Source organism: Barbus barbus, assembly GCF_936440315.1.
Source record: "Barbus barbus genome assembly, chromosome: 28".
Classification (NCBI taxonomy): Eukaryota; Metazoa; Chordata; class Actinopteri; order Cypriniformes; family Cyprinidae; genus Barbus; species Barbus barbus.
Window position 1 is genome coordinate 19,856,464 of NC_136756.1, and position 26,409 is coordinate 19,882,872.

The 26,409-nt window shown below is 39.0% G+C and overlaps 1 protein-coding gene across 9 annotated transcripts; it reads right to left on the reverse strand.

The window, feature by feature from the left end:
- On the reverse strand, positions 1-25,358 carry LOC306847861 (cryptochrome-1-like). 9 transcript variants are annotated; one of them, XM_079382062.1, is made up of 16 exons: positions 25,185-25,358; positions 16,029-16,201; positions 9,673-9,781; positions 9,368-9,510; positions 8,150-8,334; positions 7,886-7,918; positions 7,626-7,714; positions 7,129-7,269; positions 6,254-6,565; positions 5,360-5,511; positions 3,314-3,516; positions 3,077-3,163; positions 2,744-2,854; positions 2,530-2,616; positions 2,180-2,349; positions 1-2,089 (listed from the first exon to the last, which is right to left on the reverse strand). In XM_079382062.1, exons 2-15 carry the CDS (start codon positions 16,184-16,186, stop codon positions 2,189-2,191), a joined length of 1,971 nt encoding a protein of 656 aa, XP_079238188.1. In that variant the 5' UTR covers positions 16,187-16,201; positions 25,185-25,358; the 3' UTR covers positions 1-2,089; positions 2,180-2,188. The 9 variants fall into 9 exon arrangements, with proteins under 9 accessions (XP_079238188.1, XP_079238186.1, XP_079238184.1 ...); XM_079382060.1 differs by having other exon boundaries at positions 2,180-2,346; positions 2,744-2,860; XM_079382058.1 differs by having other exon boundaries at positions 2,744-2,860.
- Positions 25,359-26,409: the final 1,051 nt, after the last annotated feature.

A 26,409-nucleotide genomic window follows, 5' to 3' on the forward strand; every position in this document is an offset into this window, starting at 1 on the left:
CCAGTTTCAATCAGATTTACTTTTACAACTGTTTAGACTTGAAAGACAAGATTTAGACTCAACGTCACATTTATTTCACAGAAAGGAAATAAAAACAAAATTCAAACAAATTAACTATTCAAAAGGGGAGAAAACAGAAATGGTTCACTTCCGCTGTTACAAAAAAAAAAAAAAAAAACTATAATAGCACAGAGATATTACAGTCAAAATGCACTGAGGTTTCTACAATTGCCATATAAAAACATTCACATTAGAACTGAACACTTCTCCTGGTCGACAAAAGCAATACAGAGGTCACGGTGTCAAAGCAGATTCAGCTATACAAACAAATTCAGACCCAATAGCTTTAGTCCAGTTCGGTGAGAGGTTGCCAGATCACCATGATAAACAACCATACATGAACTAAAGGGCCCATATCTTTATATACATGGTCTAGTTATGCACAATAGTTGTCATTAGAGCATCTGTGTTGTGATACTGTAATATTAAAATACAAAACACTGATATTGTTGTGGATTTATCAGAAGTCTCAGTTACTGTGGTTGATATTTGTGAGTATATAGATTTATTTATTTATGAAGGAGATTTTTCTTCAGATAGCACATATATTCCCAAATTGATAGTTTAATTTGATTCAATAAAGAGGCCTATATGTGTATTAGAAAACCAACAGCTAAATTAAATGATATTTGGTCAGTAGAGGGGCATTAGGTATAAAGCATTTGTGGCCAAATGCAGAGGCTAAATATTTTCAGAATCCTAATTATCATCACAGTGAAAAAAAAAAAAAAAAAGTGATTATTAGTCAATGTCTTGCATATTTTTGGAATGTCAGTCCGTGTAAGATGTCAGATGATGCTTTTGCTGTAGCTGAACATGCACAAACAGATGAATGTATTTAAAATATTTAAGAATTTTTCAAGTAAAAAATGCCTGTATAATCTGCTAAGTCGTCTTATGGGTCAGTGATACAACAGGGTGTCGTCATTTCCATACATTTCCTTCCTAAATATCTGTAAAGCTTTATTTCATAGATGTACTGTAGTGATGATCAATGTTGAGCTAGGAAAATTTTCTTTTCCAGTGTCATTTCCTGGCTTTGGCAGAGTTCAGGTTGGCGTTTTTATCAGTGTTTAAGGCCTGACCGTGAAGATCAGCTGTCTGTGTGTGTCTGCCAAGGATGACAATGAAGAAGATACCATAGCTAGTCAACAGATGCATTTAATGGGCCATTGTAGCCCATTTAAAAACATTCAAGAACTGCATTCCACCGCAGCTCTGTCCCTGATCAAATTTACAAATGGGTTCAAGGTTAAAAACATGAATTCAAAATCAGCTAAGCAATATAATTTTATGTAGATGTTTTTAAAATCTAGAAATCTTTAAACCCTATTTTAAAAATGTCAGCTCTGCTGGTATTTAATATTTATTCATTTATATATGGATTTTCTGAGTAACCACTAATACATTGAACTGGCAAAGAACAAAACACCAATATATAAAATATACCTGTATAAATTTTTCTGTTTACAAAAAGTGGCACGTACACCACTCTACTGAGAATCAGTGAAATTGTACAATGAGAAAATGTCAGAGAAAAATGTACAAAAGTGTTGTGTGATGGTTGAGGTTTGTGGTTCCAACCTATGGCTGATGCTGGTGCCAACCAAATTGTAAAAATCCTCACTGCAATGACTGTACAATGCTTGGTAAAAGCTGATAAATATATCCCACTTGGTATGGTTCACTTGACAGTAAATAAAACCCTAACCTGTGCAAAGATGGGCAAGAGAGAAAGAGGTTTACCAAGGAAAAATCTGTCTTTTTCTGAAAATTCTGTCAATGGATGTGAAATTAACTTCTGAATTTCATTAAATAAATAAAAAAAATCTCAGTTAATATTCATATCAATTGAACATGTAAGAAAAGGAAAAAAAGAGATGGAAAAACGGAAGAAAAAAATTAAAATAAAATAAATCCTCAAACATGAGTTGTTTATAGGAAACCAGATTTAAAGTCAGTCCTCTTCAGACTGCGTCATGTTTTGAATATGTCCTCCTCAGTACGATGACACATCCCTCTAACTCTTCTGGAAAAAGAACAGAAAAATGTCAATCTTAAATACAATGGATGATTTCTTAACATTTATACATCAAGGACTGAAGCGAGTTATATTTACCATACTCAACTAGTTCCTGCTGGTAGCATGAACTGACGTGACCTCTGCAATTTGCCGTTGTAACTTGTGAGAAGTGGAGAGGGTGTTATCTTCAATATCGTCAATATCTCGTTCCGACTCTCGCTCCCTCTTACCTGTCACACTTCCTCCTGTGTGCAGCAGGTGTCCTACTGAACACCACACAGAATATTGTAAATACAGAAAACAATAGGTATTAGTTAACATTAAAAAAACAGAAAACTGAAAAAAATATTAAAACTCTTCCTTAATAAAGTCATTTTTTAAACTTGTGTTGTGTTTAACTTTATGAAACTCATGTAACATGTAGTACACATTTCCATGTCTGTTACCTGAATGTTGTGGACCTGCCATGTCGTGTGAGACATTACATTTGTAAAGTCGACTGCTGTGCCCGGTCTCGGGCATGTGGTGGTATCCTGGAAAACAAACAAGAGAAGAAAAAAAACGCATGAGAAAGCAGATCTTATGCTGCTAATTTTGTAATTAACAATCATTTACACCTGCAAATCTCTTAGTGTACTACTGAAGTGTGAAAGGGGACACCTAATTGCTGCTGTTGCTGATGATGAATTCCACTTGGTCCCTGATGCTCTTCACTGTCAAAGTTCAGCAGAATACTTCCACTCCTGTTACCACTGGAACCGGCTGATACACCTGGTGCTTTTAGGATGTCAAAAAGTCAATTTATATCACATCAGTATAAAAATAGAATTGCTTTTAAACAAGCCAAAAAGTGAACCTTTTATTTATTAGCCTTCTTAAAACATTTAAGAATAAAAAAAAACGCTGATAGGTTTAAAGTAATAGAAGTTATCATTTGTCTTTGTCTGCAATCTCAAAAGAAGAGGGGAAAAAAATTTAAAAAATTATATTCACTTGGTGTATTGGTCCCAGACTGCTGTTCTCCTGGGGAGTACGCCATCCCATTCCCGTTGTGTGTGGATGGTACAGAGGCCAGAAGTCCTGGTAAAATAGAATGTAGAATAATCTTCTACTGATACAATGTACCATTTAAGCATTTGCTACAACTTCCGACAATTTTACTCTTTATCAACTGTATGTGAGGCTTCTTTTCACTGATAAATATGATTGCATGTTTGCTAAAATTCTTGCCGAGTCCTCTGTAGCGTGAAAGCTGTTGGTAGATCTGCTTCATCCTCTCGATGTTGAGGCGACTCGCTTCAGCATGGTTCACCATGGGTTTGGGGTAGTGGACACCGATGATGCACTTGGCAGCGGCCTGCACAGAGTCTGGGGCGTTCCATGGGTCGTAGATATATTTGGCAGGGAAGCCTCGGAGAATAGGTAAATATCGTCTGAAAAAACAAAGAGATTGAACCACAGTCTCATCATAAACATGAGAAAGGTTATGCGAGATGGTTATTGGGTTCCCATGTTTGAACAAGCAGGTACAAAAAGAACAACACAGTTTCTCTGATTACAACAAGCAGCTTGTGTTAGTGATTCATTTACTGGGATCTCAACATGGTATTTTCACACATTTAACTGTGTAATAATTGTGAATGTATAGATATGTGCCAATTCATACTACAAATAAAACGGTCACCAAACCACCATAAAGTAACGACAACAAAATAAAAAAATGGAAAAGAACTGAAAAATTCAAGCTCCAATGATATCAGGACTTGCGTCTCTCCTCCAGGTCCCAGGGACAGAAAAGGCCACCTACCTAAGGTGCTCCACCTTACCAGAGCATGGGGACGGAGGGCAGCAGGAGGCACGGCTCACAGACAGGCGGACGCAGTTTAAACAGGACAACAGGTCCCGCCTGTGCTGAGACACTATGGAGATTCCTACTACAACACGCATTAGAAAGCAGAGGCAGTAACCAGGCCCTCCCAATCCCTCCAGATCCAATGACACAGCACCCTCCCACAACCCCATCCCACCCGCTTCAACAAATGGAAACTCAGGGCTGAGTGAGAGGTTCAGGTTCACTCCCTGCCCCTCGCACTGCCACTGATCGCTTTTAAGACGACAGTGATCCCAAGCCAAAGCAGAGAAACCTGCTAGCCGCCAAAGGAGAAACGCAGTATACTGTCCTCGACTGCTGGGTGGCCCCCTCGTTTTGCTAAAAGAGTCCAGAACCCTTTTGCCAGGAAGAGTCACATCCTGCCTGAGTAAGCAAACGGCCAGAAACACATTACATCTACAGAAGCAGATTTGAGAAATTACTACATGACCTATGAACCGTGAGTGACTTCGTTGGGACAGGGGTACGCTGAAAGCCAGGACTCTCATTCTCTTGCACAGGCAGGGCTGCATTCAACACCTAGAGGGCCGCTAAACATTTCAAAAAGAGTCTGATAAGGAGTTGTCCAGAGCTAGACTGAAGTCACTGGCTCTGGCTTTGGGCCCCACCTCCCATAATGCTCTCTGGGAAATGCAATGTGGCTCTCTATGCATTGAAAACAGGCCAGGCTTCATATGCATTTCCCTACCAAGTGGTTAAAACCCCTTTTGATGAAACAAGATGCTACCGAGCTAAAGAACAAGCTACTGCATTTCCCGCTGATAAAGCATCAAGCTTCAACCACATTCACAGCTAACAGGTTTCCAAATGATTTGGCTAAGAATGGCTTTCGTCTTAAAAGCAATCAACCACAATTCACAAAGGGGAAGGGGAAAGCTGAACTTTTCACCCAATCCGTGAGACGACCACACAGAAACACAAAAACATACAAGCTTTGGGCAAACGTGCGTATGAGCTATGGCAAATACGAAGACAGCAATGTTTACAAGCAGACATCTGTTTCTTGAAGGGGTTTATAATGAGGACAATGTGTTGGCAAACTACCAAAATCCTTTAACACCAAATTCTGGAACTGGAAGGCTGGAACTGGATATATATATATATATATATATATATATATATATATATATATATATACATGCTGCCATATAGTACAATAAAAGTTATGCATATGACCCCAACTCTCTAAAATCTTCATGAATGTATCATTTACCCTTCCAAACGACCCCAAAATTAAAGTTTCTTTAAAAATGTTTCCTCATTCTATTAAACTGTCCTTCTGTTTAGTTAATCTTTAATGCGGTCTAGCTTTTCAACAAGAGCCTTTTAGTGAAAGCAGGATATTCAGCCTGGAATTGGTGTACATTTTTAGGAATGTTACCAACCTAATGAAATCGCCGTTAGGGTCGGTGCGCCTGCCGAAACCCACTGGACAGTAGCAATGAAAGAACTGTTGAAAGAAAGAGCTACAGGAGAGCCACATCCAGCTGCCTGCATTTACACTCCAGTCAGCATCCAATAGGAGCTCCTCGAACACCTGTCAATCATAACTACCATTATTCTCCAGCCAATCAGAGATGGTGGTTATTAAGCAGTCATTTAGAACTATTAAAAACAGACCTTTACACTACAGTTTTAAAGTTGGGGTCAGTCCGTCATTTTTTTTTCATGACTTGGAAATAAAATAAAAGTAGGTCACTCTATTGTCATTACTAGTGTGACCTAAACAATGTCTCAAATCCATCAAGCATATTTTTATATTCCTTTATAACAGAGGCCAGCAACCTTTCTGATATTAAGTGCCATTTTTAAATTCAGCCTTCAAAAATTAATATACAATCCTTACTTAACACGTTCTTCATGTATTCAAAGTATTGTTCTGAGAACAAAACACAGACCACGCTGCATCGCCACCATGAGCACGAGTGATACGGTGTAATTCAACTGATCCACGCAGAGCAACCCACTGAAAGTGCAGCACAGATCAACCTGTTTTGACTCAAATTGGTGTGGCTGCATCTAGTATCACTGGAATAGATTGCACATGTAAATGGATGCGCTCTTTGCTATTCAGTTAATAAAAGAGTTTGTAAAAAGTACTGTTTCATTCAGATTGACAACATATGTAATATTATTTTTATAATATGTTTTTTCCTCAAATTTTATCCACAGACTCCCTAGCACTCCCTTATAGTCTCTTGGGGCTCCCTAAACCCCAGTTTTAAAATCACTGCTCTATCAAAAAAAAACATTTTATCTCTCATGTGTTAGAGATGCACCTTCATGCCCTCTTCCCAACTGATCCACAGGTCTCCACGAGTGAGAAAACAAGCGACAGCATGACGGGCCAGGTGGTGGATCCAGCCCTCCTGTCTCAGCTGGGTCATTATGGCATCAATCCATGGAAAACCTGTCTTGGCTTCAGCCCATTTAGCCAAAGCCTCTGGGTTCTTGTCCCAAGGGATGCGCACACAGATTGGGTTGCCTTCCATCTTATCAAATCGTGGGTTGGTGGTGGCAGCAGTGTAGAAAAATTCCCTCCACAGCAGCTGACCATAGAGGGAGAGCGGAGGAGTGCTGTGTTTCTTTACCTGCAAGAAGAATTTCACATAAATCTAGATATTATATTTGTTTATAGGGAAGTCGTGGCCTAATGGTTAGAGAGTCGGACTCGTAATCCAAAGGTTGCGGATTCGAGTCTCGGGCCGGCAGGAATTGTAGGTGGGGGGAATGAATGTCCAGCGCTCTCTCCACCCTCAATACCACGACTGAGGTGCCCTTGAGCAAGGCACCGAACCCCCAACTGCTCCCCGGGCGCCGCAGCATAAATGGCTGCCCACTGCTCCGGGTGTGTGTTCACGGTGTGTGTGTGTTCACTGCTGTGTGTGTGCACGTTGGATGGGTTAAATGCAGAGCACGAATTCCGAGTATGGGTCACCATACTTGGCAGTATGTCATGTCACTTCACTTCACTTCACTTCATACTAAATCAAAATAGACCTGAAATCCCAGGAAAAATTAACTGTATAATTATACAACATGCAATATATACCATTATTGCCCAACCCTAATTAATACACCATCATTAAAAAGTGAAACAATGCAAGTATACTAGGTTTATACACAGATGGATAGTGTAGAGTCAAGTCTGTACCTTCCAATAGAGGTCTGTGAGTTTGAAATAGAAGAGGCGGCAGGAGAGGCAGCCGAAACGGAGGTAGGGACTCAGGCCAGTCGGGCTGGCTAGCAAAGAGTTGGCATTCATTCTGGGTCTTTCAAAATTTGCAACCCAAGCCTGTAAAAATATTTAGGAGGGAAAAGGTAAAGTTTGGTCTGCTATTAATGAGCACATGATGCAGTACATGTTGGACTAACAATTTTTCAATTTAATTTTCACTTTCAATCTGTCCTTTTATTTCTTATAAAGATTGATATACATCTATTGATATACAACTTATTGTATCTGCAAAAGGTCCATCAATTCATCAATAACGGCAAAACTGGGCCAATAACTGCACAGTATATAGTGAAAAATCATAGTTGTAAAAACACTTTCTGTTGTATTTGTTTCAGCTGTTAAACACCACCAGCCATATGGCTGCAGGTAATCCGAGTTGGAGACCACTGCTCTGCATCTATATATGATCAAACCTTTCGTTCCAGATGCCTTTCAATCCTTGTTAATGCTTCGGTTTCACCTCCTGGCCAGACAGCAGAAGGTAGTCCCTCGATGTCAAATCCTGAGTCAAGATAATGTGGTTTAAAAAACAATGCTTACCTTACATAACTTGATGGGTTATTGTATTGCAGTTTACGAAACTCATGCATTTGTGTTAGGTCACAGGAAATGGATACAGTGATGTTATCATTCAGGACAGGTCAAGTACTTTTTAACAGTGTCATTTACTCACCCTCACGTTCTTCAAAACCTGTATAGGTTTCTTCTGCTGAACACAAAAGAAGATATTTTGAAGAATGTTGGTAACCAACTTCCACAGTATGGAAAAAAATATTATGGAAGTCAATAGTTACCAGCTACTGATTGGTTACCAACATTCTTCAACATATTTTCTTTTATGTTTAAACTCATACAGGTTTGGGACAATAGAGTACTTTTTTTTTTTTTTTATCAACTATCCCTTTAAACTCAATGGATAAAGCTCTTTTCAGCTCACCTAATTCCTCCAGAGATGGCACACCATATTTGTCCCCATGGTCTTCAGAGACAGGTGTGACGCAGCCGCCCATAATAGTGTTGGAGAGGGTTTCCACTGGCATCTCTGGTGGATCCATTCGGCTGATCAGAGTCTGGAACCGTTTGTAAGTGAGGGGAGGCTGACTGCCATTTAGTTCAATGATCCTGAAATGACGTGAAGGATAGAGTGTCAGTGTCTTCCTGTTTGCCACCATCCTTCCGACATGTACAGTTCAAAAGCTTTAAAACTCTTATTTGAGATAGTAAAGAGACAGCAATTTCTAGATGTTCTTTCAAGAACTTAATGACATCACAGAGGATCTCACCTGGACCACCAACACCATGTCACTCTCCAAAAAGGCACAACAGCACCTACACTTTCTCCGCCGGCTGAAAAGAGCAAGTCTCCCTCCACCCATCCTCACCACATTCTACAGAGGCACCATTGAGAGTGTGCTGACCAGCTGCATCACTGTCTGGTACGGGAACTGCAGTGCTGCTGACCGCAAGACCCTCCAGCGGACAGTGAACACAGCTGCAAAGATCATCGGTGCCCCTCTCCCCTCCATCCTGGACATTTTCCTTACACGATGCTCCAGCAAAACCAACAGCATCGTGAAGGACTCCACCCATCCCTCCCACAGTCTCTTCCAGCTCCTACCATCAGGAAGAAGGTACCGGAGCATCAGAGCCCGCTCCGCCAGACAGCTTTTTCCCCCAGGCTGTGAGAGCCCTGAACTCAAACCACCCCGCCCCCCTCTGAAACCCCTACCTCCTGAAACATGGAAACATGGACCGTTGTTGTATGTCTGTATTTATGTAGCACCGTGGTCCTGCGAGGCACGACATTTCGTTCCACTGTATGTCCCCACATGTAGCGGAATGACAATAAAGCTCAACTTGAACTTGAACTTATAGCAAAGCAAATGGTGCAGCTGACATTACATATTAAACAGGTGGAGATCATTAAAGCTGAAGTGTGTCATTTTTAAACAAATATCAAACATGCTTCCTGAAGTCTCCTCAAATGTCGTTCAGTTGAACAAAAGTTGCTGTGTCAGGCTAGTAGGATGCTAGAATGTTCACACTTTTTAGAGAAATCAACCTATAAATGGATTACGTATAGTTGCACATTAAGCAGGTATAGAAAAATGTATTTAAAATGTAACTTTTTAAATTTAAGGAAATTAGTTCTTACTTATCAAGGTTGTATAGGGTGTGTGAGATCTTGACTATGACTTCAACCCCAGCCTCCATCGCAAGCTTTTTAATAGCTGCATCCCGCTCCTTCCCAAACGGTTCGGAGTCATACTCGAAGGTCAACCTGGATATTTTCCATTCCTGCAGGAAAAGATCACAAACACTAGATAGTTGCTCAAAACCATCAATGCAGTGGATTAAACTAAATTGGAATGTGTTGCTTTCAGAACAACATGAAATTAGACAAATCAATGAAATTCTTTTGTGATACCATATTGATCGAGATATTTTGAATAATTCTACCTTGAAAAGGCGTGGAAAAACATTGGCTGGTTGGCCTCGGATGACAAAAAGGCGGGAATTGAGTTTTCTTAGATTGGAATCAAGATCATCCAGGCACTGCAGGAGAAATCTGTCAGGAATAAATTTAAAACTTAACATTAATTCTACAATAAAAAGGTAAGGTAAAGTCTAGTAGAGATACCCGAACATAAATTTAAAAAAACAAAATTGAGCTTCACCTAAAAAGCGTTACTGACCAATCCTAATATAGGAACTATTGCCATACACCACTTTTATCAGAAAACTTAATGTACAGGTATTTTTGTATTTTCTTTCCACCATAAAGGCACATCCACATCAAATGGACTATTTCTAATCAATTGGAGTTTAGAAAGTGTTTTATTTTACATTAAGATTGTCTACACTGTCTCACATTCCAAATAGGGACGTCCTGATTTGACTTGACCAGGTACGTGGCCCGAAAAGTTTGAGAACTACTGATCTAAAGCAAAGCCCTGAGGCTTATCCTGTTCTGCAAGATGTCCCTCAAACCTACAGATGCTCTGAGTTTCCATTCACAAATCTGTTCATTCATGACCCGTTTAAAACATTAGGAGCTTAATTACCATTTCCTCTCTACACATCTGCCTTACCAGCCGAAGGGACATTAAGCACTACAGCCTTTACCGAGAAACATGAATAAACCAGCACATGACACTTGTTGCATTTGAATAAAGAGGTCAGATTCTTTTTGATTTCACATAAAAAAAAAAAAAAAAAAAAAAAAAAAAAAAATAATATATATATATATATATATATATATATATATATATATATATATATATATATATATATATATAAACAAGTATGGTATTTAGGTAAAACAAAATAAGAAAACAATTTTCTTAGATTTTATTTTATTTTTCGTATTTTTCAATATTTAACCTAAAATGATCAATATTTAACTTTTTACATAAAGGAGAACATTTTGGTATTGTGACAGTCCTTGTTGTGATATTTTAACTAACTTTAACTGTGCAAAGTCTTTTTTTTAGAGTCCTGACTGAGCCCAAAGTCAGACTGTATGCTACTAAAGCCCTGATTAGAGACTGGACAGGGACAAAGCTCCCTATGCTCCAGATACTGGCTGTCCGGTCGACACGCTCTCATACATAACAGAAAAAAAACTCCACCAGCACACACATATAAACACATACACAGTCACCTCCATTCATGAAATCAAAAAGAATGAGACAGAACACAAAAACTAATAGCTATTGGGGGACACTCAAACCTAATTTTCAGAACTCTGCCCGTCATACATTATTCCTTATGTAACTGGCCTGGCCTAGATTTGCAGCGTGATTGGTTTCCACCACTGGAGGGCATAAAATTAGCCCAGTGACCTCTTTTCAACCACAACAACACTCTCTCAGCACCTAGACTGAGGAAAAAAAAGCACACTTATCCTTGTATTCCCTTTCCCCAGATCACGTGAAAACAGCTGAGAGACAATAAAAGGTTCAGTCTTTTAAAATAAAAGTCTAGAACTCAATTTCTGGCCATGACAACTAGTGAAAAACTATCCATCCAGCTTCTAGGAAACCACGATAAGTTATTGCCTACAGTTCATGTTGTCAGTTACTACACAAAATGGGTAACTAACTAGGTACATGTGCCTCATCCTTTAAGGTAGATGTAAATAAGACAGTAACATTCCTTTGTCATGGTCATGGGTTCAATTACTACATGAACTGATTAAATTAATACTTTGAATACAACTGAAAAGTAAAGGCTGAATTTATTATCATTCAGAAATCATTATAATATGCGGATTTGGTGCTCAAGTAGTATTTCTTATTATCAATGAAGAAAAAAAGTTGTGCTGCCAACATTTTTGTTGAAACCACAACACTTTTTTTCAGGATAATTTATTGAATAGAACGTTGTAATGAACAGCATTTACTTGATATAGAAATTATTATAAATGTCTTTACTGTCACTTTTGGTCAATTTAATGTGTCCTGGCTCATTGGAAGTAATCATTTCTTACTGACAAATCTATGAACAATAGTATAAAAGTAACAGAGCTGCTGCTTTACACTGAAAATATGATGTCATCAAATGTAATATATGCTATAATATGTATGCAATAAGATTGGATCGATAGATAGAAAGTTTACATTTACAAATATTCATTTTGTCATTAATTGTAATAATCCAGAGAGATTGACAACAGCCAGTGCTACAGACAGAGATCTGGTTATCATCATCATCCAGTCTGTCTGGAATGACATGAAGAAACAGAACAAACTGAGACAGACTAAACCCAGAAGAACTGTGGAAACTTCTCCAAGATGCTTCAAGAGACCTACCTGCAAAGCTAGTGTACTGTTAAGTTAAGCACTTCTGTAAAAATGCTGTAAAATGACAATGCTGTCAAAAATAAGTGTCAAATAGATTTTCTTGATCAATTAACTAAATTAAATCAACATTTGGTGTGACCATCCTTTGCGTTCAAAGCAGCTTTTGCCCTGGGTGTACTTGCGCATAGTTTTTCAGGTGGCTTTGCAGGTAGGTCTCTTGAAGCATCTTGGAGATGTTGCCACAGTTCTTCTGGATTTGGTCTGTCTTAGTTTGTTATGTTTCTTCTCGACATGTATTAGTGTTATGTGAATGTCATTCCCATCCTAGAACATGATAACGTGAACCAATAACAACTAGTTATCATTAACTTAATCAGTTACATCAGTTCTATCGGTGTCAGTGCATATCAGTTTATTGAGTGACTGTCTACTGCATTACATCATTACATCCTCAAGAGAGATTTGTTACTTCATGTCAAAAATATGCTTAGTGTAGCGTGCATGACCGCAGTCAAGACAAAGAATCCTAACAGCAGCTTACTCATTTACACCCCAATTTTTAAAGGCGATTTAGAGCAGACAACACAGTATGGCCTGCAATCTCCCTGCATTAAAGTACCTAAACTTGGTGTTCAACAGGTGTTTTAAGCAAGACTTGGATAGGCCATCTGAACACTACAGCTGACAATGACAAATCCAGTCACCGGTGCTTAGTCTTTTAATCTGGTGAATTAGCTCTCTTAAATATGCAGTCAGATCACACTGTATCCATTCAGTAGGAGGAGAGCTGAATGACCAGCTCTGAGAGCAGACTGTCTGATTGTCTTCTAAAAGGGAAGCATCTGCTGGTTGGCGACTTGGCCTACTTTCCTCTTGTCTGACTGTTATGGCACTGGATCGATCTGCATACATGGCCATGTGGTCAGATTACCTCATGTGTGGGTATTCACTGGTTTAAAATAGAAACGCATAGACATGCCTGACTGCTCAGTGCTCACATCCCATTGTAATGAAAATTTTAAATCCTTTTAGTGAAAGCAACAGAACTCAAATGGAGCGTTTCTTAATTTTAACCACTGTGTAAATCAGCAGTTCGCAACTGATTTTGCTACAGGACGCCAAATTTACATTAGGCATCTAATTGGCACCCTACACAGTACTAAAATTATTTGTAATATTACCAAGAACTTCATAAACCCAGCAATACACAATATGCTGTCTACAATTAGGCTACTCATATTTACAATCCATTTTGGGCCATCACCCAACATTTAAGAAATACAGAGATCATAAGAGAATACATGTGATATTTCTACATGTATAAAAATGCAGCTGCATCAGCTAGAGGTCGACCGATTGATCGGCCGATTTTTGGCATTTAATTAATCGGCATTGGCCGATTGTGCTGCAAATTAGGCCGATTAATATACAGGCGCGTCTGCAAGCAACACGTGATGCTGCCTCGTGCGGCAAGCAGATTGCATTCTACTGGCACAAAGTATAACCCTGTGATGTCCCCCTCTGCCTGCTAACTTTTTGAAGAGAGAACTACCTGGTAGGGCTGTGCAATTAATCGAAATCGAATTGCAATCACGATTTGAGACGCTGCGATTTGCTATTTTGCAAAGCCTGCGATGTGTTCGCGATATTACTCTGTTCCAGAGCATATGCATGCACGATTGCCAGCCTTGAGTGACAGTCTTACTAACCAACAGAGTGAGCGCACCTTCTCCCCGATCAGCACTGCTCTAGCCAACTGCGTAAACGCCCACCATTTAAAAAGGGTAAATTCGAAAGTTAGGCAAATTAAAACTAAAGAAAACATATCTATATATACTGCATGTTCGCAAATTCAGAAGACCGCACACACAGCCCCACGCTGCGCGTCTCCCGCGTCTCACGGACGAGCCGTTTACACGCAGCCTGTCTCGTAATGCTCTTTTATACTCACGGTCTCGCGTCCGGTTCTGCTCCGCAAGTCTCTCACGAGCGCATCTGGCAATATGGACGAGGCCTGACGCACGCGCGCGACCTGTGTCCACTCGATCGCGCCTGGCTCCGCGTTTGAAACGTATGTAAATTAAGTCTTTAACTGTTTGCTAATTTCACTTGGATGAAATGAAACATTGAGCACATTTTCCACTTGTTCTTAAAATCCCAAATACATAAAAATGAATAAATCAGCCCGTGTAACATGTAATACTTTAATAATTGACTAAAGAAATACAGTTCTTTATTTATAAAAAATAAACAAATCTTTTCTGTGAAATTCAGTAATTCTGTGAAGTACAGGTGTATGTTGTGGAAAAGTTCATTTCAGTAATTCAACTCAAATTGTGAAACTCGTGTATTAAATAAATTCAATGCAGACAGAATGAAGTAGTTTAAGTCTTTGGTTCTGTTAATTGTGATGATTTAGGCTCACATTTAACAAAAACCCACTTCATAAGACCAATAAAAAAATATTTTTAGTGAATTGTTGACCTTCTGGAAAGTATGTTCATTTACTGTATGTACTCAATACTTGGTAGGGGCTCCTTTTGCTTTAATTACTGCTTCAATTCGGCGTGGCATGGAGGTGATTAGTTTGTGGCGGCACTGCTGAGGTGGTATGGAAGCCCAGGATGCTTTGATAGCGGCCTTCAGGTCATCTGCATTGTTGGGTCTGGTGTCTCTCATCTTCCTCTTGACAACAATACCCCATACATTCTCTATGGGGTTCAGGTCAGGCAATGAATCTAAAATATATGAAAGTTTCACTTTTTGAAATAACTTAAAAGAAAAAAAATTAACTTTTTCACAACATTCTAATTTATTGAGATGCACCTGTCCTGTACATAAATAATATTTTGGCATTCAAATACATCGCGAATACGCAAACATTTGATTTTGTGTCGAATGAGAGACCCAGCGTTGGTTTCAGTTTCATTTTAGCCTATTAATTCGTTTTGGCTTGTCGTTTATAGCTAGCTTCTTATATTTTTAATTCTTGTTCTTTTCTAAATACTGTTAATTGAAAGAATTTGTTGTAGTGAATGGAACTAAAATAGCCTAGCTATGTTTACAGTGTTTATTATAATGTTTGTAAACATTTCGTGTCGGCATTAGGCCTATTTCTGAATGAAATAATAAAATGCGACTTATACATGACTTTTCTCTCCGTCTCTAAAAAAAAATTTTTTTATACACACAGCATATTTTAACCATGCAGCAAACCTTTTTAAATATTTTGATAAATTACTGAAAAAAAGAACATCCCTGAGAAGAAGGAAAAAAAAAAAACGGCATCATATATCGGCTGCCCTGATTTCTAAATATCGGCATCGACCAGAGAAAAAACCCATATCGGTCGACCTCTAGCATCAGCTGATAAGACTGCACCTTTATGATCACTGCAGGCATGATGTGACTGTAAAATTATGTAGAAATTTTACAACATGGTAATCAAATCTTTTAAAGAATCAAAAAAGTCAACCAGGCGTGCACATCCCAACCACCCAGATCGGGCTCAGGTGCAGGACAACTGAGGAGCCTGAACAAAGAAAAGGAGAGAAGTCCGCACACTGAAAATAGCTGCTCCAAATTAATTTAATAACAGCAACGTTTCGACCCTCAGGTCTTCATCAAATCTTTTAACCTTTATTAAAGCAACATGTCATGACTTTGCCCTGTCTTCTTTTATAGTTTGAACAAACTGCAATAATATTCAATAGACTGCTTATGTGGTCATCACATTGTGTCAACTAGTATTTCAGGTTTACCTAGACAGGGCTAGTTTTTATTGTTAGTTGCAACCACATTTGTGCATGCGTTAAATACATGACTGTGTTTGTACTGCGTAGTGGTCCTATTAAAAATCTGCATAAGGGCAGTGCATTTGATGGCTCAATGGCATATGTTCATATCAGGCACTTCAATGAGCACACTTAATGTCTTTCACTCATTTGTGGATACTATTTACAAACAGAGATGAAATCATTCTTTCTTCTAATTTAAAACATCTGCACCCACCTCCACCTGTTGACCCCAAGGTTGGAGGACCCAGCGAACCAGGGATCCAGGAAGTAAACACATCGAACAGTGTCTGCCCCACGTACTGCCTCCTGAAGTGCAGGGTTGTCATGGAGACGGAGGCCCTTCCGGAACCAGTGGATGGAATTTGGGGCCATGGTCACTGAGTCACCCTTCAAAAAAAAAAAAAAAAAAAAAAAAAAAAAAATGTAATCAGGACAAAAACATTCATTCTAGAATCTGCTAATTAATTGAGGATGTCATTGGCAGCAGTTGGCAAACATAAACATATATAAATTATACACTTTTTCACCATCTTATTCTTAGCATGCTAATGTTGGCATCATAATTAAACAGCAAATTGTTGACCATCTCCAGCACGTCACCACCATATAACAGAAATTAAATTAAATGACATACTGATGACCATGTCTGTGAGACTTTTCCATTCTTATTTTACACACATTACAATCCTAATATCCTACATCACTGGTCTCAAACTCAATTCCTGGAGGGCCACAGCTCTGCACAGTTTAGCTCCAACCCTAATCAAACACACCTGATCCAGCTAATTAAGCTCTTCGGGATCACTAGAAACTTCCAAGCAGGTGTCATTTAGAGCTGGTTGGAGCCAAACTGTGCAGAGCTGCGGCCCTCCAGGAATTGAGTTTGAGACCACTGTCCTACATTGAGGCAGTGAAGTAGATTTTTATTAGTCAAAAGGTGAATTAATCAAGTATAATTAATGTGAATTTATCCATTTATGTATCAAGTTATCCTTCCATTATAATCATGTGCATGTGTGTGTTGGAGGCAGGCACGGATGAAATGTGCAGAATGTGAAAGGGGGCCTCTTTTTTTACTATAACACGTATAGCTTCTCCCTAGAGAGAGACTAAATTGTACATATAAGGTAAACACGGCCTAAAAAGGTAAAACGTGTGTCTGAAATGTATTGAACACGCCTAGAGAAGAGACTATTTAAAGAGAAGACAGAAAACATTCTGGAGATCTTTTCTGCAGAAAACTTCTCGGCTTTATTCTCTTTTAATAAAGTGTATTTTCTGGCATCAGAACCCCAAGGCTCTGAGAGTGATTCTTCATAGAAAAGGGAAACCACCACAGCAGTAAAAATGGATTGTCATTTTTAACTTTTGCTCATATTGCCATTTGGTATAGATTTGAGTTTTTTTGTCCTCTTTCCCCTTCATGACAGAGGAATCCTCCAAATCTGGACTTAAAAACCATCTGAGCACTCATTCTGTGACATTCAGTTCTTGGCTTTTCCTCAGACTGAATCAGATGGGTGACGTGCGCAGTGGACTGAATTCCGTCATATATGTCAAAGCCATTCTGTTTCTTGAGAGTGATAGGACACTCAGAGAAGCCTCATGTCAATCATGGACATGTTTTTAAACCCTGCTCAAAAACAACCATCATACACACACATGCAAAAAAACTGGTCTCAAGGGGGCAGAGGATTTATCTTGATTTATCTACTGTATACGCAAGGCTAAGTCTCTGTCTCTGAGGCAACTTCTCGATTGTCTGTGCCCTGGGAATTACAGTAGGCCACCTCTACCGGGGATTGATCCAGCCACTTGTACTGGCAGCCCATCTGCTACAACTGTCCCGCATGTGCACAAAATTGTTAAAGGTGGCCTACTCATCACTATTTTTCCAAAAAAAAAAAAGTTTAGCCAACAAACTCTCTAAATATCTGGAAGTACTAAAAGGACAAACACTCATACTTATGCATACTGGCAAATAGAATCAGAATCAGAATCAGCTTTATTGCCAGGTATGTTTGCACATACGAGGAATTTGTTTTAGTGACAGTAGCTCCACAGTGCAACAGAATGACAGCAACAGGACAGGACAGTGCAGTCGTTGGTGTAGAGGGAGAAGAGTAGTGGGGAGAGAATGCAGCCCCGAGGAGCTCCAGGGCTGATGGTGCGGGTGCTGGATGAGAATTTTCCCAGCCTCACTAGCTGCTGCCGCCTGTCTGTCAGGAAGCTGTTGATCCACTGACAGACAGAGGTGGGAACGGAGAGCTGAGTTAGTTTGGGCAGGAGGATGTCTGGAATGATAGTGTTAAAGGCTGAGCTGAAGTCCATAAACAGGATCCTCACATAAGTCCCTGGTCTGTCCAGGTGTTGCAGTGTGTAATGTAGTCCCATGTTGACTGCATCATCCACAGACCTGTTTGCTCTGTAGGCAAACTCCAGGGGGTCCAGTAAGGGTCCAGTGATGTCCTTCAGATAAGCCAAAACCAGTTTTTCAAATGACTTCATGACCACAGATGTTAGAGCCACAGGTCTGTAGTCGTTAAATCCTGTAATCTTGGGTTTATTTGGGATTATGGTGGAGCGTTTGAAGCATGAGGGGACTTCACACAGCTCCAGTGATCTGTTGAAGATCTGTGTGAAGATGGGGGCCAGCTGGTCAGCACAGGATTTCAGACAGGCTGGTGTCACACCGTCTGTGCCTGGTGCCTTCCTTCTCGTTCTTTTTGAAGACCTGGCGCATGTCATCTCTTATCTGCAGTTCAGGTGTGGGGGAGAGGGGGGTTGCAGGAGGTGTGAATGGTGTTTTTTTTCAAACCTGCAATAGAATTCAGATCGTCTACCAGTTGTTGAATCTCCACAGTGCCGGGGGATGGTGTCTTGTAATTGGTGATGTCTTTCAGACCTTTCCACACTGAAGCCGTGTCACTGGAAGAGAATTGGATCCTTATCTTATCAGAATAATTCCTCTTTGCCACTCTGATCTCCTTTTCCAGTGTGTATTTGGCCTGTTTATACAAGACTCTGTCCCCATTCCTGTAAGCATCTTCTTTGGCCTGACGGAGCTGTCTGAGTTTTGAAGTGAACCACGGTTTGTCGTTGTTATAAATTAGATGAGTCCTGGTAGGAATGCACATATCCTCACAGAAACTGATATAAGATGTTACAGTCTCTGTGAGCTCGTCCAGATCGTTGCAACACTCCAATCAGTAAGGTCGAGACAGGCTTGTAAAACCCGCTCGGTCTCATTAGTCCATCTCTTTACAGTCCTTAATACAGGTTTAACAGATTGAAATTTCTGCCTGTAGGTTGGAATAAGATGAACCAAACAGTGATCAGAGAGTCCTAAAGCTGCTCGTGGAACAGAGTGATATGCGTCCTTTATCGCGGTGTAACAGTGATCCAATATATTACGGTCTTTGGTGGGACATGTAACATGCTGTCTGTATTTTGGCAGTTCACGGGTAGGGCTGGGTATCGAGTTCGATACTTTTTAGGCACCGACCGAATTGCCTCGATACCACCGAGTATCGAAAAACGTCTTGTCGTTCGGTACCAAATTTCGATACCTAAGGGGTTAATCTCATTAACGTCAGTGAGCCAATAAGCCTGCAGCACTAGATGTGTTTGACTAGAAGTGACGCGGTGCTGATTGATCAGTGCTTGACATCCGCGAGAGCGTTTCGAAAGAGTACGGAGCAGTCTGCTCTCTATATCGCGCAGTTTCTCTTACTTGACACAGACTGAAGCTCGCGTGACATTTCAGCGTCTGCCGTCTCACTAAATGAGGACATAAACACATGAACAACAGCTCTAGAACTGCTCTGAGAGTCACTTCATGAAAATTTTACCGTTTGATTTGAGTAAAACTTGCGTCATATCATATACACACAGAATTGTAAAGGTATTCACGGAAACCCGTCAAAATAAAAGTTCGGTTTAACTTCAAAATAAAAGTTCGGTTTTATTTCTGCCGACACTGCGGCAGAAATAAATTACTATTGTTCAGCAGAGTGTACATACTGCTACTAGGCTACTATTAAAATTATTAAAACTCTTATTTTTTAATTAATGATCACACAACATTTCTTCCATGTTTTCATTTTAATAGTAAAATTTTGTTTGCCAAAATAAAGTTTTATTTTAAATAATTTAAAAGAAAAATTAAATGAATGTTTTATCCCTTCATTTGAAAACCAGATACAGAACACAGAATTTCTGAGGAAAAAGAAAACATTTCATAAGTTTTAAGAATAAATTTGAATAAACTAAGTAGTTTTTATGCATTCAAATAATTAGACATACTACAACATAGAATTTAATAATAATAAAACATATTGTGAAAGAAAATAAAACATCCACTTATGAAAGTGGATAAAGATTTTAAATTTCTTGAAGTCTTTAACAACCTAGAATAAATGAATAGAAATGATGATTCTGTCTGAGCTATGTGTAAACTGAAAACTATTTGAGCTTTATTAAAATTATTTGTACTGATTAATTGTGTTGGCTATATTTTGTTCCTTTGTGCAGTGGCTCAGGAGATGAGTCTTTGAGCCACAAGCTGAAAAAAATAAAACCAGTTTTTATATTTATAGTTATATTTAAACTATTTCAAGTTTTTTGAGATAATGTAATCTTGTTAAAATTGATATCGAAAAAAGTATCGTTCAGGAACCAGTATCGAACTCAAGGTATCGGTATCGGTATCGATATCGAACATTTTTGAACGATACCCAGCCCTATTCACGGGAGAGATTTGCTTTATTAAAGTCCCTAAAACAGAGTCCGGTTGTTGTTGTTCTGTGTCTGTGCTCAGATCAGCAAGTTTCTGTAAAGCTGAGCTCACGTGTGCTTGCGGCGGAATGTAAACACTCACAAGAATGAACGAGCAGAACTCCCGCGGCGAATAGAACGGCTTGCAGTTAATGAAGAGCATTTCTAGATCTGAACAGCACATCTTCTCTAACACAGTTACATCTGTACACCACCTCTCATTGATGTAAAAGCATGTCCCGCTGCCACACGATTTCCCCGTTGATTCCGCATTGCGATCTGCTCTGATCAGCGTGAAATTAGGCAGATCTAACGCGCTGTCTGGAATGGCGCCGTTCTGCCAGGTTTCCGTGAAACACAGAGCAGCAGAGTTTGAAAAGTCCTTGTTAAACCGGGAAAGGAGAAGGAGTTTGTCCGTTTTGTTGGGTAGAGAGCGGAGATTAGCCAGATGGATGCTACGCAACGGCATGCGAAATCCGCACTGTTTGAGCTTCACGAGTGGGCCGGCTCGCTTCCCCCATCTGCTCATCCTGAAGCGTCTAAAGAGCGCAGCAGCTCCGCCGACTTCTATGTTCAGCAAAATATCCGAATAATCGAAAACCGGTTAGAGATTTTGTGGAGTGTTCTGCCGAATGTTCAGCAGTTCTTCCCTGGTGAAACTGATCGTGTTAGACAAACAAAAAACAGGAAAAACTAACAAAAGAACTAAAAGAACTGGAGAGCCAAGCACAATGGCTGCCATGCACGGCGCCATCTTGATTCATAGCTCTAATAGAGCACTAATGTTAAGCAAATGTGTAAAATAAAAATCTGTTGAACAACAACAACAATAAAAACTATACAGTACATGGTTTTCATCTATATATTACAGTATACTGCACCACTACGTTTTAATTTCCATGCAATATCAGTTTATTACACATTACCTGCCACTATTAGACCGTCACAGAAGGCTTTGTTTAAGGCAAGACACTAAAGGCAAAACCATTGGGTCTCATTCACTAATAAGTGCGTACGTTTTTCGTATTTATACGCACATTTGAACTTCTCACGAAATCTTTCCGCCTAATTCACAACATGTGCGTATGCACATGAGTTTGTTCTTAAACTCATTCTTCTGTTAGTGAATCTGGAGTCTTCTAAAAGAGCGCCCGCGTGCCAAGGTTATAATCGTTAACGAAAACGAGCGAAAAAACGAAAACTAGGTGGGAAAAAACATTGTCGTTAACTGAAATAAAAATAAAAACGAGGCATTACAAAAAAACGATAACTAACTAAAACTGTAATGTGTGTTTGGCAAAACTAACTAAAATAAAATAAAATTATAGAGTAAATGTCCTTAGTTTTCGTCTTTGTCAAGGTCTTTAATTTTTTAACGCTATTTAGAACATGCAGCATATTCGTTCAGCAACATTTCCTTTCCCTGCTCTCCCTCCGCCTCTCTGTCACTCATGTGTCGCCATAGATATATATGATGTGTCGCTCACATGCGCGCGCGCACACACACACACACACAGCCCCTCCCCTGCCTTCTTTAGAAAGTTAACTAGTCGCAAGTTTGAGGTAAAATGCACTTTTTGGTTGTGGTTGTCGATGCCAAAACACTATATAAGCTGTGATTCAAATATAAAATAATGTTATGTAATTTTTTTACTTTTACACTGAATGTTTGCTGCTTCAATCCAGATGAGTAGGCTATTGACTGTAGGCTATAGGGTAAATTTAGTATAGGGTGTGAAAATTGTACAGCTGTAGTATTTGTAGGGTGTGAATTCTAGAACATGTGTAGATTTTTGGTACGGCGTGTGGATTTTGTAAGAGGTATTCTTACACATGCTCACACACTCTCGCACACACACACACACACACACACACTCAAGCAACAGACACACACTCAAGCAACACACACACACACTCTTGCTCACTCGCACACACACTCTTGCTCACTCGCGATCGCACGCGCAAACACACATGCTCACTCACTCGTGCACACACACACACATACATACACACACACACACACACTCTTGCGCACACGTACGTCACTTACACATTTTGCACTTACAGCGGAGACGGTTTACATACATATTTGTGTCCATATGTACATTTTATGTAACGTTACTGGTGTTATTGTTGAATAAATATTTTCAAAAATTGTATGATGGTTTTGTTGAGTTATTATTACACAATACTTTTTCTGACCTTTTTGAATCTTGCCCCTGACAAATAACCCAAATTACAAAAAAGACTAAAACTAACACTAAAACTAATAAAAACTAAACTAAAACTAAGCATTTTCAAAAAAATAAAAACTAAACTAGCAAACTCACTTTAAAAACTAATTAAAACTAAACTGAATTTGAAAACAAAGTCAAAACGAAATAAAAATAAAAACTAATGAAAAATGCAAAACTATAATAACCCTGCCGCGTGCAAGAGGTTAGTGATTAGCATAATACACGCCCAAACCAGCTCCATATAAGGGCTTTCCGCAAAGCGGCACTCGTCTAGAGAAAGACAATTATGGCATCGAAACAAAAGACAAAGAAAAATAACTTTAACGATAATGAACGTGAGGTTTTGCTGTTGGAGGTGGAAGCCAGAAAAAATGTGTTATTTAAAAGCAACTGAACAGCCATTCGTCACTGCAGCAAACATATCTGTGCCAGGCGCCAGGGCACCTCCATCGGGGGGCATTTCAATTTCTAAGGGAGGGCACAAATCACGTTGTGTGTGTGTGTGTGTGGGGGGGGTGTATTCGTGAAGAGCGTGCAATCTGTGATCGCGTGCAGTTGCTGACGCTCGCTAAAGCGTTCAATTGCTTTCTTTAGTGCGATGTTTTATCGATACTTTCGCTTTCAAAATCGATCGCGTTCAGCAAGGAGGGGAGAGGATGGAAAGTGGGGAGGCACAGTAACTCGTTTGGGGGGCCACGGCCACGAGTGCCCCCCTTGGCGCCGGTGTCCTGACATTTTATCCTCAGAACACCGGCCCTGCTGTGCGCTCTCTAAAGACGCGCTCTCTCCTTAGAGCACGCGCCGCAATGTCTTCAAGCAGTACCAAGTACCAAGTGTGCCATGCCTCCAAACACAAGGTGAGAAACAATAATCACCGTTTATATAAGGATAGATCAGGTGATTTGTTGTTTGGACCTCTAATTTTATATATATATATATATATAAAATTGGACCTCTAATTATACTTTATTATCAATTTTAACGTCTAGTTACTTTTCACCCACCCTGTACATAACATATCTAATTATATGAGGGGTTCTTTATACATGCTTATAAGGCCCTGGGCGTACATGATTATTGCGTACGTGTGGTATAAGTTGTTCTTGAATTTTTTCGTACATTTAGAATAAATTTTAGTACGAAAGTTTTTGATGAATCATGATTTATTCGTGAAAACGTCCGTACGCACATTTCACGCAAAAATTCGTGTGTACGCATGTTTAGTGAATGAGACCCATTGTTTTTTCACGCATTTTTCAATTTTGAGATTTTTGGGCTATTTTGCTTGCAAAATAAAAACAAAAATACACATTTAATTGTTTATTACAATTTTATCTATTTGTGTCTGTATACAATACATATATTTAAAATCTTTTTCTCATGATTCAGAAAACTCCACTTAAACCAAACTTCTATATTCTCTATTCTTTTAGAATAGGGTTTGTTTTTGTATAATTTTTCAGTTTTATAGAACATATTATTCCTTTAAAAAAAGTAGGTCGATTTTTATCCTGGCTGTTTTGTTTCCATTTTTTGCAATTGTATTTCAGGCAGCAATGTGATACAAATGTATGCAAATTATTAATGCCTAATAAATTACATAAAGCAGCATATGCATATTTAAACAAAATATTTCAGAAAACCTGTAATACAACACACTTATACTGTGATGTACTTGTCTTAATGTACTAAGTCTATTACTTAAAAAAAATGACCCTATTCACCTGTGATATCTAGTCTAAAGTATCTATTTAAAAAGACAACTTTACTTAATGGTGTATTGCAAATCTGACCTACCCGTTTAAGATGGTCTACAAGTAGTATACTGGTAACATCTCAGAAAAAATGCACCCACAAACAAACAAGGATGCGGTGGTTAGGAGTGGGTCAGACTTTCATAATTGCACTCCAATTGCCATTCATGACAAAGACACCACAAATACTGGTACATATAATAACAGTAAGCAAAACAAATACATTATAGACAATATAAATATTGCATAAATCGTTTGTTTTACACTAAAACACCTTTTACAGTGTCGCGCGTCAGTGTTCCACAGACACACTAAAAGCATCCTGGAGCAGAAATTAGGTCAATTCCAAGCAGGTGAAACTGGCGAGACATTGCACTTAAACTTAATGTATACATTCATGTTGCCCACTAACTTACGTTCTCGAAAATTAAAATGAGTTACTCAAATGAACAACATAGAGGATTATAAGGAAAACATTTGAAAAACTTTGATAGGAAAACAAACGTGTTGAAATGGGGTCACCGGCGCACGTTATGTAACGCGGTTTTAACTAAACAATAAAAAACCACACAAGAGCAAAAATACGCGGTTTAAACGCATTACCTTAAACCGTTATGTCAATCCCGAAGACAGGATCATCTCTTCCCACGATATAGCGAGATTCTCACGACTGAGAAGCTATACCGTTCCCCAATTCGGTCCGGTGCACAGACGGTCAAGATGACTTCATGGGACGCTCGTGCGCCGCGCATGCTCCGTTAGTCCGTTTGGCTCTCTGCTAGTGTGTTCTCAATGTGGATTTCCTAGTGAGCGCAATGGCGCGTCTGATTGGTCGAGACGAGGTCACGTGATACGTGGACGCTCATGTTTGGGAAGCGTGGAATAATGAGAGACGTGGTTGAGCTGATGGTGAGGATGAGTTGGTCTGCGTTTACTCGACAGATGAGCATTATGCAATATCGAAAATAAGATTTTTGATTTTTTGCGATTTTGTACATACAGACTGCTTGCTGATCTGATCTGTTTGAGAATATTTACGAATATTTGTGTTTATATATTTCATGACTCCCTTTTGTTTGTTTGCTATTTTACTGGTTTGTTATGTTATATTGATTGGCTAATTTAATAGTATGGCAACAAACTCTTCATCATACAAATGATGTTTGATATTCTATACCTGTATTTCTGGTCACAGGTGTTACCTTTTAATATACATTTCTATATCAACAGACTGAAACAGGTAATTTTGCAGTATTTCCATGCATTCTTGACATCTCTGTTAAAGCAATATACCCCTAAAAAATACCAAAAAAAAATTTTGTATGTTTGCCCACTTAAAAAAAGAAGAGTTTATAATTTTATAGTAGGTAGTACTGATAGAGACAGAATATCAAACAAAAAATCTAGAAAAAAAGCAGCATACAAATGTTTAAAAAAGATTTATATTTTAGTAAATCAAATAAGTATTTGATCCCCTACCAACCAGCTCCCACAGATTGGTTATGTGCACATGTGGAACACAAATTAGTCCTGTCACTTTAAGAAGATACTCCTAATTTCATCTGGTTGTGTGTATAAAAGACACCTGTCCATAAAATATGTATCTAAAGTAAAATATGTAAAAAAAAAAGTATCTTCCATTCCAACCTCTCCACTACCATGGGCAAGACCAAAGAGCTATCAAAGGACATCAGGGACAAGATTGTAGATCTGCACAAGGCTGTAATGCCATAAATACACTAATTAAAAGTCTGTTTCTACTTCAGTAGTGCTTTAGTGCAATTGCAAAAGTATACTAAATACCACTGATATTTAAATTGATTTTTAG